The 12,340-nt window shown below is 49.4% G+C and overlaps 1 protein-coding gene across 1 annotated transcript in view; it reads left to right on the top strand.

Moving 5' to 3' along the window:
• The window catches only part of PITPNA (phosphatidylinositol transfer protein alpha), a 44,678-nt gene that overhangs the window by 15,614 nt on the left and 16,724 nt on the right, over positions 1-12,340 (top strand). Inside the window, exons 5-9 of the mRNA XM_010373503.2 lie at positions 6,082-6,089; positions 7,506-7,580; positions 9,442-9,525; positions 11,634-11,711; positions 11,855-11,965. Of these exons, the coding sequence (XP_010371805.1) occupies positions 6,082-6,089; positions 7,506-7,580; positions 9,442-9,525; positions 11,634-11,711; positions 11,855-11,965 (356 nt within the window). The remainder of the gene's footprint in view (positions 1-6,081; positions 6,090-7,505; positions 7,581-9,441; positions 9,526-11,633; positions 11,712-11,854; positions 11,966-12,340) is intronic.

Genomic DNA, 12,340 nt, shown 5'->3' on the forward strand with positions numbered 1-12,340 from the left:
TAGTAGAGATGGAGCCTAGGCTGGTCTTGAACTCCTGACCTCAGGTGATCCGCCCACCTTGCCCTCCCAAAGTGCTGGGATTACAGATGTGAGCCACTGCACCTGACCCAGACACATTTTGTAGACACATTTTAGATCATTACTAATTTTTTTTTTTTTTTTTTTTTGAGGTGGAGCCTGGCTCTGTCACCCAGGCTGAAGAGCAATGGCACAATCTCAGCTCACTGCAGCCTCCTCCGCCTCCCAGGTTCAAGCGATTCTCGTGCCTCAGCCATACAAGTAGCTGGGATTACAGGCGCCCGCCACCATGCCCAGCTAATTTTTGTATTTTTAGTAGAGATGGGTTTTCACTATGTTGGCGAGGCTGGTCTCGAACTCCTGACTTCAAGTGATCCACACGCCTCAGCCTTCCAGAGTGCTGGGATTACTAATATGATAACTAATTTTTTAATTGCTTTTTTTGTCTCACTCTGTTGTCCAGGCTGGTGTCCAGTGGCACAACCAAAGCTCACTACAGCCTTAACCTCCCAGGCTCAAGTGATCCTTCTGCCTCAGCCTCCCAAATAGCTGGGACTATAGGCGTGTACCATCATGTCCGGCTAGTTCTTTTGTTTGTTTGTTTGTAGAGATGGGGTCTCACCATGTTGCCCAGGCTGGTCTCAAATTCCTGGGCTCAAGCGATCCTCCCACCTTGGCCTCCCAAAGTGTGGCATTACAGGCATGAGCCACCGTGCCTGGCCTAAGTTTCTCATTTTTCTTCAGTCAATAGAGAACATTTTCCCCGTCACTAAGGTGTCTGGTGTTTGTTGTTTTTTGTTTTTTGTTTTTTGTTTTTTGTTTTGAGACGGAGTCTCGCTCTGTCGCCCGGGCTGGAGTGCAGTGGCTGGATCTCAGCTCACTGCAAGCTCCGCCTCCTGGGTTTACGCCATTCTCCTGCCTCAGCCTCCCGAGTAGCTGGGACTACAGGTGCCCGCCACCTCGCCCGGCTAGTTTTTTGTATTTTTTAGTAGAGACGGGGTTTCACCGTGTTAGCCAGGATAGTCTCGATCTCCTGACCTCGTGATCCGCCCGTCTCGGCCTCCCAAAGTGCTGGGATTACAGGCTTGAGCCACCGCGCCTGGCCTGTTGTGTGTGTGTTTTTTTTTTTTTTTTTTTTTTTTTTTTGAGACGAGTCTCGCTCTGTCGCCCAGGCTGGAGTGCAGTGGCCGGATCTCAGCTCACTGCAAGCTCCGCCTCCCGGGTTTACGCCATTCTCTCGCCTCAGCCTCCCGAGTAGCTGGGACTACAGGCGCCTGTCACCACGCCCGGCTAGTTTTTTGTATTTTTTTTTAGTAGAGACGGGGTTTCACCGTGTTAGCCAGGATGGTCTCGATCTCCTGACCTCGTGATCCGCCCGTCTCGGCCTCCCAAAGTGCTGGGATTACAGGCTTGAGCCACCGCACCCGGCCGTTTTTTTTAATATTTTTTATTTATAATAACTGCATAGTATTCCATCATATGAATGAACTGTGGCTTCTGCTGAAACAGCATGTTCTGTAGTTGAGGATAGAGTGGAATTATTTTCTTAATCTTGGCCAGTCTCCTGCATAGAGTTTCTGGAAAGGAAAGATTTGAACCTCCACAGAGAACTTTCTATTCTAGTCCAGACATTCTTGGATTTATTTGGGTGATTCAGATTCTTAGCTTTCCAAGATTCCTAGGTTTCCAGGGCCATCTAGGACTAGACCTATTGGGAGGGCTTAGGCCTCAACAGACTCAGACTACTCGGGAGTCTGAGGCAGGAGAATCACTTGAACCCGGGAGGCAGCTTAGGCTGGTACTGATTCATAACCCTGGGGAGTCCCACGAGGTCCCCTGGCACTTGTCTGTGAGGTGGGTGACCTTTCCTCCCGCCAGCCTCCATGTGTGGGTACAGACAGTGTTGGGCTGCGGTGTCCTCCCTGCAGCCTGTGCTGACCTGTCGTCCTTCACTTGCTTGCTTTGTTGGCACCTGGCACTCCCTGCAGTCTGATGAGTCTGTGACCCTAACGTGATGCATGTCACCCTCATCCTGTGGACTTTGGGAATGACTGCAATCCAGAACACGGGGTCATTGCTCTTTCCAACCCTCGGTGGCCCCACCCAGGTTTAAGGACCTTGTATCAGGAGATGCGCGGTCATTGGTGGCGTCTGGGATGTGTAACCCTTAGAGTTTTCTTGCTGTAGCTGAAATGCAGCCCTCCCCACTCCCTAAGCACTGGGCCAGAAGTTAGATTCTTGGAAATGAGGCACGCACACATGTTCTTAAAAGACAGGGCTAGGTGCCGGGCACGGTGGCTCAAGCCTTTAATCCCAGCACTTTGGGAGGCCGAGACGGGCGGATCACGAGGTCAGGAGATCGAGACCATCCTGGCTAACACGGTGAAACCCCGTCTCTACTAAAAACTACAAAAAACTAGCCAGGCGACGTGGCGGCGCCTGTAGTCCCAGCTACCCGGGAGGCTGAGACAGGAGAATGGCATAAACCCGGGAGGCGGAGCTTGCAGTGAGCTGAGATCCGGCCACAGCACTCCAGCCTGGGTGACAAAGCGAGACTCCGTCTCAAAAAAAAAAAAAAAAAAAAAAAAAAAAAGACAGGGCTAGGTGCGGTGGCTCATGTCTGTAATCCTAGCACTTTGGGAGGCTGAGGTGGGCAGATCACTTGAGGTCAAGAGTTCAAGACCGGCCTGGCTAACCTGGTGAAACCCCGTTTTTACTAAAAATACAAAAATTATCTGGGCATGGTGGTGTGTGCCTGTAATCCCAGCTACTCGGGAGTCTGAGGCAGGAGAATCACTTGAACCCGGGAGGCAGAGGTTACAGCGAGCCGAGATCGTGCCGTTCCACACCAGCTTGGGCAACAAGAGCAAAACTCTGTCTAAAAAAAAAAAAAAAGACAGTATGCAGTGTGGCTGGGTGTGTCTGGTCTAGGGCCAAAGGTGGATTTTCTTGATATCTAAGAGAGTCACAGTGAGCATGCGTTGTAACAACCTTAGCCAACTTGGCATAAATGAGGCAAACGGATAGCGTGGACATCTCCCTGCCTGGGGCAGGGTTCTGGGTACACAGCTTGTGCCAACTGAGAGACGCCCCTGTTCTCTGTGTCATTCTGGGGTGAGTGTTGCAGCTGACATGGGCATTTTTCTGCACATTAAATGTTAGTTCACATATTGATCCTTGGCCAAAAGAAAAAAACATAATTTCTGTATCAGTACCCTGCGCTTACCGATTGCGCCACTGGAGCTCCTCTGGAAAAATATAAAAATATAATTTCTAACTATTTCATGGAGACAGGGAGTAGGGGAAGGAAGGCTGGTTTCCTCTGGGTACTGCCCTCCTGTTCAGGACACACCTTCACACAGAATGGATATGTTGGATCTTATATCTGTTTAGTTAGACACTTGCTCTTTTAAGAGGTAAAAATAGGCAAGGAAGGCTACTTTCCAGTTCCCTCTGGGGGCTGATGGGAGAGAGGTTATTAGTTCAGACATCTTAGCTTGGCCTCAGTAGATCCAAGTCTGAAGGAAGATAGATGAAGGAGCGTGAAGTAAAATGCCCTGTGGCTTCTGGAAGGCTCTGCCTTACTCTGAGTGGAATGCGGACAGATTGGGACGCCCTGGTAATGATCAGCTCTTGCTGTTCTTAGCTTGTTTCCCTCTCTCTTTTTCCGTTGAAGCTGATGGGTTGGAAGTGAGGAGAGGGTAAGTTAGGAGTTGGTCTGTGAATGAATGAAAGTGGGAAAAGGAAGAGAAAGTTTGTTTCTCCTTCCATCCCTTCCTGGAACCATAGCCCTCAGCTGGATGCAGTATCGCTAAGCCATGCTTTTATTTATTTATTTTAAATTTTTTTATTTTTTGAGACAGAGTCTTGCTCTGTCACCCAGGCTGGAGTACAGCGGTGCAATTTCAGCTCCCTGCAACCTCTGCCTCCTGGGTTTAAGCAATTCTCCTCCCTCAGTCTCCGGAGTAGCTGGGATTACAGGCATGCGCCACCACGCTCTGCTAATTTTTGTATTTTTAGTAGAGACGGGGTTTCACTATATTGGCCAGCCTGGTCTCGATCTCCCGACCTCAGGTGATCTGCCTGCTTCGGCCTCCCAAAGTGCTGGGATTACAGGCGTGAGCCACTGCACGTGGCCCTGCCATGCTTTTAAAATGCCTTATTAGTCTTATTTGGAAATCCCTGCTCTCCCACTGCAAAAGGTTTCCTGCGGCTTTTCTGTGTACCTCGGGTTACAGTTTGCACAACAGGGAATACTGGAATGCAGAGGTGTTTGAGGGCCTGGGAGGGCTGGAGAAGGTTTGGGGAGGATTGTTTGGTCACCGAAGTTGGCATGAAAAGGTGAGCAAGGGCTGTCACCCTCATGGTTTCGGAAAGCCAGTTTGTCAGAACTGAGTGGATATGTCTCTCAGGGTCTCACAAAGACAAATGTATAGAAACCCCAGCGCCCATCTGTGAAGTGACACTAAAATGCAGAATGACTGCCGAAACCAGGCATCCCATTTGATGATCAGGGCATTCTTTCCTTGTGGGTTCTTCTACGTGAGAAACCAAATTACAATCAGAATGCCAGTGTGTGGCGAAGAACGTCCACTTGGCTGAGTGAGCAGATTCTTGGGTCCATTGATGAGCACATCTCGGAGAGGCCGAACTAGGAGAGGCTTTCTTTTTTTTTTTTTTTTTTTTGAGGCGGAGTCTCGCTCTGTGGCCCGGACCAGAGTGCAGTGGCCAGATCTCAGCTCACTGCAAGCTCCGCCTCCCGGGTTTACGCCATTCGCTGGCCTCAGCCTCCCGAGTAGCTGGGGACTACAGGCGCCTGCCACCTCGCCCGGCTAGTTTTTGTATTTTTAGTAGAGACGGGGTTTCACCGTGTTAGCCAGGATGGTCTCGATCTCCTGACCTCGTGATCCGCCCGTCTCGGCCTCCCAAAGTGCTGGGATTACAGGCTTGAGCCACCGCGCCTGGCCAAGGAGAGGCTTTCTTAGAGCAGATGGATTCAGAAGAGGTGCTTAGCTGGAGAAGTTTAATGGCTGGTGTCATCACACCAGGCCAGCCTGGCACTGCTGCCCCCACTCCAGGGATGGCGCTGCCGGAGATGCCACATGCGCGGGCTGGGGCTCCCGGGCCCACCAGGGCACAGCAGAGTTTCTGCCGACGAGATACTGTACCCGTCATTTCCTTTTCTTGTTCGAACGTGGTTTTCTTGAAGCTGCTCACAGGCGGTTACCTCAGCGGAGGCCTTTCGGTTGTGATCTTAATCTGGTACTTTCTTCTAAATGTCTTTCGTTGGGTTGGGGAAATTACAGTCTTTTGGGTTATTTCTGTACATGATGGCTCTTATTCTTTATATTTCAACTTTGCCTCATTTTGTGCTCAGGGGTAACCTTCATTTCACTTATGGAGTTTGTTAGCCCCGCATCCTCTACAAACATGGCAGTGGGCACCCCGCAGAAACGGACATAGCTCCTAAATTCAGAGGGTACAGAATGAACCGGGCGGTCTCAGGAGCAGCTAGTCCACTCCCCAGTGACATGAGAGCTGCAGTCATTTTCTCTGATAAATAATTGAGCCATCCTTCTAAGAGGTTCCTATTACAATGAACAGGAGTGCAGTGCCTGGGAGGTTTGATTACAGCGAGAGGAAGGGTGCAGGAGGCAGAGACAGTGCCTGGCACCAAGCCCCCTGCTCTGGGCCCCGGGAGGTAGAGGCTGGGGTGGAGGTGGGAGGTGCCTGGGAATGCTCTGATGGGAGAGTGATGGGTTGCGGCACCTCCCCTGGTCAGAGCCGGTCCCTGTCAGTGCCCTGCCGAGAAGAATCCCAGGAAGCCCATGGTGGCGTCGCTTTAATTAAATTCCCTATTTGGTGTTTTGGGACATTTGTCTGAGTGAAATTTGTGGGTTGGTGCGTCAAGGTATTTCTGACTCCCTGGGGCTTGGAGGTGACTGTGGAATAAGCCACAGGGAGTGAAGAACTTGCCATTTATCCTCCTCGTGGGGGGACAGATGTTTCTACATCCTCATTAATCTTTTTCTCTCTTCTTTCCATGTCCTTGCCTGGGAGCAGTTATCACAGTAAGTACTGGCGAGGGGTTGGAACTGTAGAGGATGTGTGAGAGCAGGAGAGGAAACGTAACTGCACTGGTGGTCTCGGGTATTCTTTCCCTTGGCTGATGTTTGGAGTTGCTGAGGCTCAGTCCTGTCAATGGACTAACAAGGAACCTGTTAACTGGCATGATGACCTGCTTTAAGCTGCATTGGCCTGTGGCTCCATCAGGTGCATCCTGGTTGTGAGTCTGACTTGTACACAGTGGCTCGAGGCCGTCCCTCCCCAGGTCACACCTTTTCAAGGTTGTGGAGAGATCTCCATTCAGCTGACCTGACCGACATCCCTTTTCCATCTGTGCATCTTATTGACCCCAGTGAGCGCTGACCCTTGGCAGAATCGTGAAGTCAGCGGGGGTTTTTGCTCCACAGCCATCCCCTCTGTCATTGCCCACCCCCACTATTCAGCACACCCATCTGAGTGCCTTGTCCTTGCCGGTAAACACTGGCTGTCTCTGGGAAACTGGTTCCTGCTGAGGAGTTAATGGGTTAATGTGTGTCTCCTTTGAGAAGTTCCAATTTTTAAGAAGCAGGAAGGGAGGGAGGCAATAATTAGCTTGAAGGGTTGAGTTACTGAGAGGAGAACTGAAGGTCTCAGCCACAGGCTAGCTGGAGGGAAGGGGGCCGTGGTCAGTATCTTTGATGGGTTAGGAAGTCTTCCTGTGCCCTTTCCACACGACTTACTACCCATCAGCACTTGGCACACTGAAGTATGCTAGAGTGGCTAAATGCATGGATTTTTGAGGTCAGACAAACCTGTTTTGAGGCCCAACTCTGTCATGATCTCTGTGAGTTTGTGTTTTTTTCTTTTGAAACAGAGTCTTGCTATTACCTAGGCTGGAGTGCAGTGGTGCAATCTCGGCTCCCTGCAACCTCTGCCTCCTGGGTTCAGGCGATTCTCCTGCCTCAGCCTCCTGAGTAGCTGGGATTACAGGCACCCACCACCACGCGTGGATAATTTTTGAATTTTTAGTAGAGACGGGTTTTACCATGTTGGCCAGACTGGTCTCGATCTCGTGACCTCAAATGATCCACCCGCCTTGGCCTCCCAAAGTGCTGAGATCACAGGTGTGAGCCACCATGCCCAGCCCGATCTCTGTGACTTTGGTTAGTCACCTAACCTCTTTGAACTTCACTTTCCTCATCTGTAAAATGAGGGTGATTCCACAGAGCTCTCAGGCTGGGGTGCGGATTGAATGCCTGGGAATGTGGGAATCATGCATGCCTAGTATGTCTTGGGCTCCCAGTTAAGTTAGCTGTTACTAGAAGGCAGAGGCTGGAATCTCCCAGCTGCCCGTGACCCATTAATGCCCATCTCCAGTAATGGGAGGTGGTTACTCTCAGCTGTGAACCTGTGACTTTCATGCATTTTTTTCCTTCTTCCAGAATGAGTACATGAAAGAAGACTTTCTGATTAAAATTGAAACCTGGCACAAAGCAGACCTTGGCACGCTGGAGAACGTGAGTAGTAGTCCCCAGGAGCCCCAGGGTGAGGTCTCGAGTCTCTGCCTTGTAACTTCTCCATCGCTCCCATGGGGTCCTCTCTCTGGTCCTCTTGTGCCTGGCCAGGAAGGCAGTGGCCTCTGCCTAGACCTGCCTTACCAGCATGGGATTGCTGTGTCTCTCATTTGCAAAATGTGATCTCCAGAACTTTTTATGGGGCTTTCTCGTGCTGCTTGGATTGGTGCACTTCCTGGCACACGGGAGCTGTATTTTTAAAAGACCAAAATTACAGTTTTCTCTAGAGTACAGTTTGCAGTAACTCCCCAGATGTAAAAATACACCTGTCCTTTAGCATTTCCATGCCTGGGAGTTGATCAGATAGTTATTTTCACACGTGTGAAATAACATATGTACAAGGAGACTCATTGCAGTCTTCTTTGTGTAGCCAAATATTTAAAACAATGTAAGACCGTACTGGGCAACATAACAAGACTCTGTCTCTACCAAAAAAAAAAAATTAGCTGGGCATGGTGGTATGTGCCTGTGGTCCCAGCTACTCTGGAGGCCGAGGCTGGAGGATCATTTGAGGCCAGAAAGTCAAGGCCACAGTGAGCTGTGACTGCACCAGAGCAGTCCAGCCTGGGCAACAGAGCGACAGACACCCTGTCTCCAAAAACAAAAAACAACGTAAGAGCCCGTTAGTAGGACAACGTTAAATGAATTGTGGTGCAGCCAAATAGTGACATCCTTGCAGCCATGAAAAAACCAGTAGGGAGCAGTCTTCAGGTTTACTGTTTAGTTAAGAATGGAAGTGATGAAACAGTATGTATACATGCCGCCCTTCATATTCAAAGGAAAGTCCATGCACATGGATGTTTGCATGTAGGATCTCTTAGAGGTGGCTGTTACTAGAGTGAGGGCGGGGGACAAGCAAGAGGAAGAATTACTCTGGTTACTCTCTATTGTATCCTTTTGTCCGTTTTGAATTTGTGTCATAATTTTGTATTATGTGCATGTACAGCCTGATGCAAATTATCAGCGTGTTGCTAAACAGGCACCATCTCTGGAAGGGTCTACCGTCTGTACAGCAGGGAGCATGTGGAAATGGTGTGGGCACCATAAACACCAGAAAGCATTTTGACCTGCAGAAGTGGCGTTTGGCCTGAACAGTCAGAGCATTCGTTCTAAGTCATGTCTACTTAAAATCTAGCAAGGGCTGGCGGGGGGACGGGAGGCCGAGGCGGGCGGGACACTTGAGGTCAGGAGTTTGAGACCAGCCTGGCCAGTATGGTGAAACCCCATGTCTACTAAAAATACAAAAATTAGCCGGGTGTGGTGGCACACACCTGTAATCCCAGCTACTTGGGAGACTGAGGTAGGAGAATCCCTTGAGCCCAGGAGGCAGAGGTTGCAGTGAGCCAAGATCGCACCACTGCACTCCATCCAGCCTGGGCGTCGCAACAAGACTCCATCTCAGACAAATGAACAAAACATCCACCTGGGTGCAGTGCTGCACACCTACAGTCCCAGTTCCTCAGGACACTGAGAGACAGGAGGATCACTCTGGCCCAGGTGTGAGGCTGAGGCAGGAGGATCACTCGGGCCCAGAAGTTCATGCCAGCGTGTGCTGTGATCACTCCTGTGAATAGCCACTGCCTGAGAAATATGATGAGACCCCGTCTCTTAAAAAAAAAAAAAAAAAAAAAAAATCCATTCTCCCATTTCTTTGGATAATTTTGTATGTAATTATATAATTACTCACCAGTAGGAATCTTACATCTGCGGCTTTGGGAATGGCAGTTTCTAGGTGTCCATTCTCCCTAAAGGGTATTTTATAGCTGACGAAAACTGCATAGTGGTGACCCACTTGTTCCCGCAGGTGCATAAGCTGGAGCCTGAGACGTGGAAACATGTGGAAGCCATATATATAGACATTGCAGATCGAAGCCAAGTGCTTAGCAAGGTAGGATCTGTTTAAAGATGTGGGTGGCCTTTGAGATGCAGAAATGACTTCTCAATGTTAGAGAAACCAGGAAACCATACCCAACTTGGCACAAAAGGAAATTCTCATGTGTATCGTTTGTTTTATTTTTAAAAGTGAGTATTAGGAGTCTTGTTGTCTTGAGTTGGGGATACCACCAGATAATTAGTGGCCCAAATTTATGTGCCCTGTTTGGCCTCTGAAAATTATTACTGGACTTTGTAGGTGCTGTAGCTAGGGTATTTTGCCCCGCTAAAATGATGCTTAGCCTGAAAAATCAGAGCACCAGTTCTCAAATTTATTTTTCCAACTCAGTAATGAAAAAAACGTTTATTTCCTGCCTACTGTGTTGTGGAATATTGTCAGGATCTCTGGGTTCCAGGTGAGGGATGCAGAATGTATGGAAAGACAGGTCCTCTGCCCTCAGGAAGTTGGTGGTGGCTTTTCAGAGTGACACACATTGCAGCAGTGTGTGTTAGGACAGTCCACTGCTGGACCATGACCTTGGTCAGAAGAGGGACCAGGTCTTGCTTGCTCACTGTTTTGCACCCAGGAAGTGTTTGCTCATGGAATGAAGGGGTTAGATTCCTCCTCATTCATTACCATTCTTACTCGGCAGAGGCCCTGTTGGGATTAAAAGACAGGAATTTAACTCGAATGCGTGTTTGCTCTTGGTATCCCAGGGGTGTGATACGTCTTTCCTGTGGTCAGTCTGCATTTAAGATACTTTGGGGCCGGGCACGGTGGCTCACGCCTATAGTCCCGGCACTTTGGGAGGCCAAGGTGACCGATCATCTGAGGTCAGGACTTCAAGACCAGCCTGGCCAACACGGTGAAACCCCGTCTCTAATAAAAATACAAAAATTAGCCTGTCATGGTGGCGGGCGCCTATAATCCCAGCTACTCAGGAGGCTGAGGCAGGAGAATGGCGTGAACCTGGGAGGCACAGCTTGCAGTGAGCCGAGATCCGGCCACTGCACTCCAGCCTGGGCAACAGAGTGAGACTCCGTCTCAAAAAAAAAAAAAAAAAACCTTCTCAGCTTTGGGAAATACTTCATGAGAGAGAGAAATTTATTATCTTTGTTATTTTTGTTAAGTAGATGCTATGAGTTTCTATTTCCCTGAAATTTGAACTTTTGTTGTGGTTTAATTAACACAGGAAATTGACTGCATTAGAAATCCGTGAAGTGAGACTCCACAGTAGTAGATGGGTTCCATACAGTGAACATTTCCAGGACTGACTTTGTGAAAACAAGCCAGAGGAGATGGCACTGGAAGAGTTAAGGAGGGACACCTGGTTATTCTGAGTGCTGGCTGTGTTTTAGAGTCACTTGCAGAGATTTAAAAAAAAAAAACAGATCTGTGCTACCCTCACCTGCAGATATTCTCAGTCACTGGGTTCTAGTTGGAGTGACTCAAAAATCTACGTTTTAAAAAAGTCTTCCCGGCCGGGCGTGGTGGCTCAAGCCTGTAATCCCAGCACTTTGGGAGGCCAAGGCGGGCGGATCACGAGGTCAGGAGATCGAGACCATCCTGGCTAACATGGTGAAACCCCGTCTCTACTAAAAATACAAAAAAAAAAATTAGCTGGGCGTGGTGGCGGCACCTGTAGTCCCAGCTACTCGGAGGCTGAGGCAGGAGAATGGCGTGAACCCGGGAGGCGGAGCTTGCAGTGAGCTGAGATCGCGCCACTGCACTCCAGCCTGGGCGACACAGCGAGACTCCGTCTCAGAAAAATAAAAGAAATTTAAAAATAAAAATAAAAAAGTCTTCCCTGGTGATTTGGCTACTCATCCCAGGTTGAAATTCTCTGTCTTCAAGACTGTAAATATGGGCCTGCTCAGACAGTCTGGTGAGACCTTCACACTGGCAAAATGGAAAACAAACCCTGTCAGAGAAAATCCCAGAGAACTCTCCTCCGAGGCTAATGTCAACAGTTCTACATCTTGTTTGTAACATTTTCCCATATTTGCTTTGCGCCATCAGCATCAAGATCTGGTATGAAGTGAATGCTAATGAAAAATCTGTTCTCCCCATCTCTCACTCCCCCTCCCACTCCCCTCCAACCTCACTTCCACAATTTCTCTCAGGATTACAAGGCAGAGGAAGACCCAGCAAAATTTAAATCTATCAAAACAGGCCGAGGACCCTTGGGCCCCAACTGGAAGGTACCATTGACACCCCACTGCCAGGGGGTGGCCGCGTGCGGGTGAGCCGCCCCTGCGGAGGAGGGGAATGGCTGGGCTGAGCTGGGACGGCCTGAGGTCTGCCCGTAGTTACTTGCCTACCCGTGGGTATGTTTCTCATGCAGCAAGAACTTGTAAACCAGAAGGACTGCCCGTATATGTGTGCATACAAACTGGTGACTGTCAAGTTCAAGTGGTGGGGCCTGCAGAACAAAGTGGAAAACTTTATCCATAAGGTAAGTAGCTCGGCTGAGGCCTTCCCAGTGCCTGCGTGTGTGCGGCGGGGGGTGTATGACCCAGTCCATGTGACCTCATGGCAGGGTTGCCAGCGTGAGCACACCTCACAGTTTGACTTCCCAGATGTGCACTTTCCCTTGCACTTAAGTGTCTTACGGTTTAATGCTGTCCTTCCAGGGGCACCACATGTGACAGGGAAGGAAACCGAGGCCAAAGAAGGCCACAGGAAGGGACTTGCTATGACTGACCTACAAATAAAACTCAGTCTTTCTTTTCTTGCAGCTAAAAGGCAAGAGGTACTGTGAGCCAGATTGGCCAGTGCCCTGAATTACTCTGCTGGGCAGATCTAAGGAGTTTTATAGCCTTTTAATCCT

Source organism: Rhinopithecus roxellana, chromosome 19, assembly GCF_007565055.1.
Source record: "Rhinopithecus roxellana isolate Shanxi Qingling chromosome 19, ASM756505v1, whole genome shotgun sequence".
NCBI lineage: Eukaryota > Metazoa > Chordata > Mammalia > Primates > Cercopithecidae > Rhinopithecus > Rhinopithecus roxellana.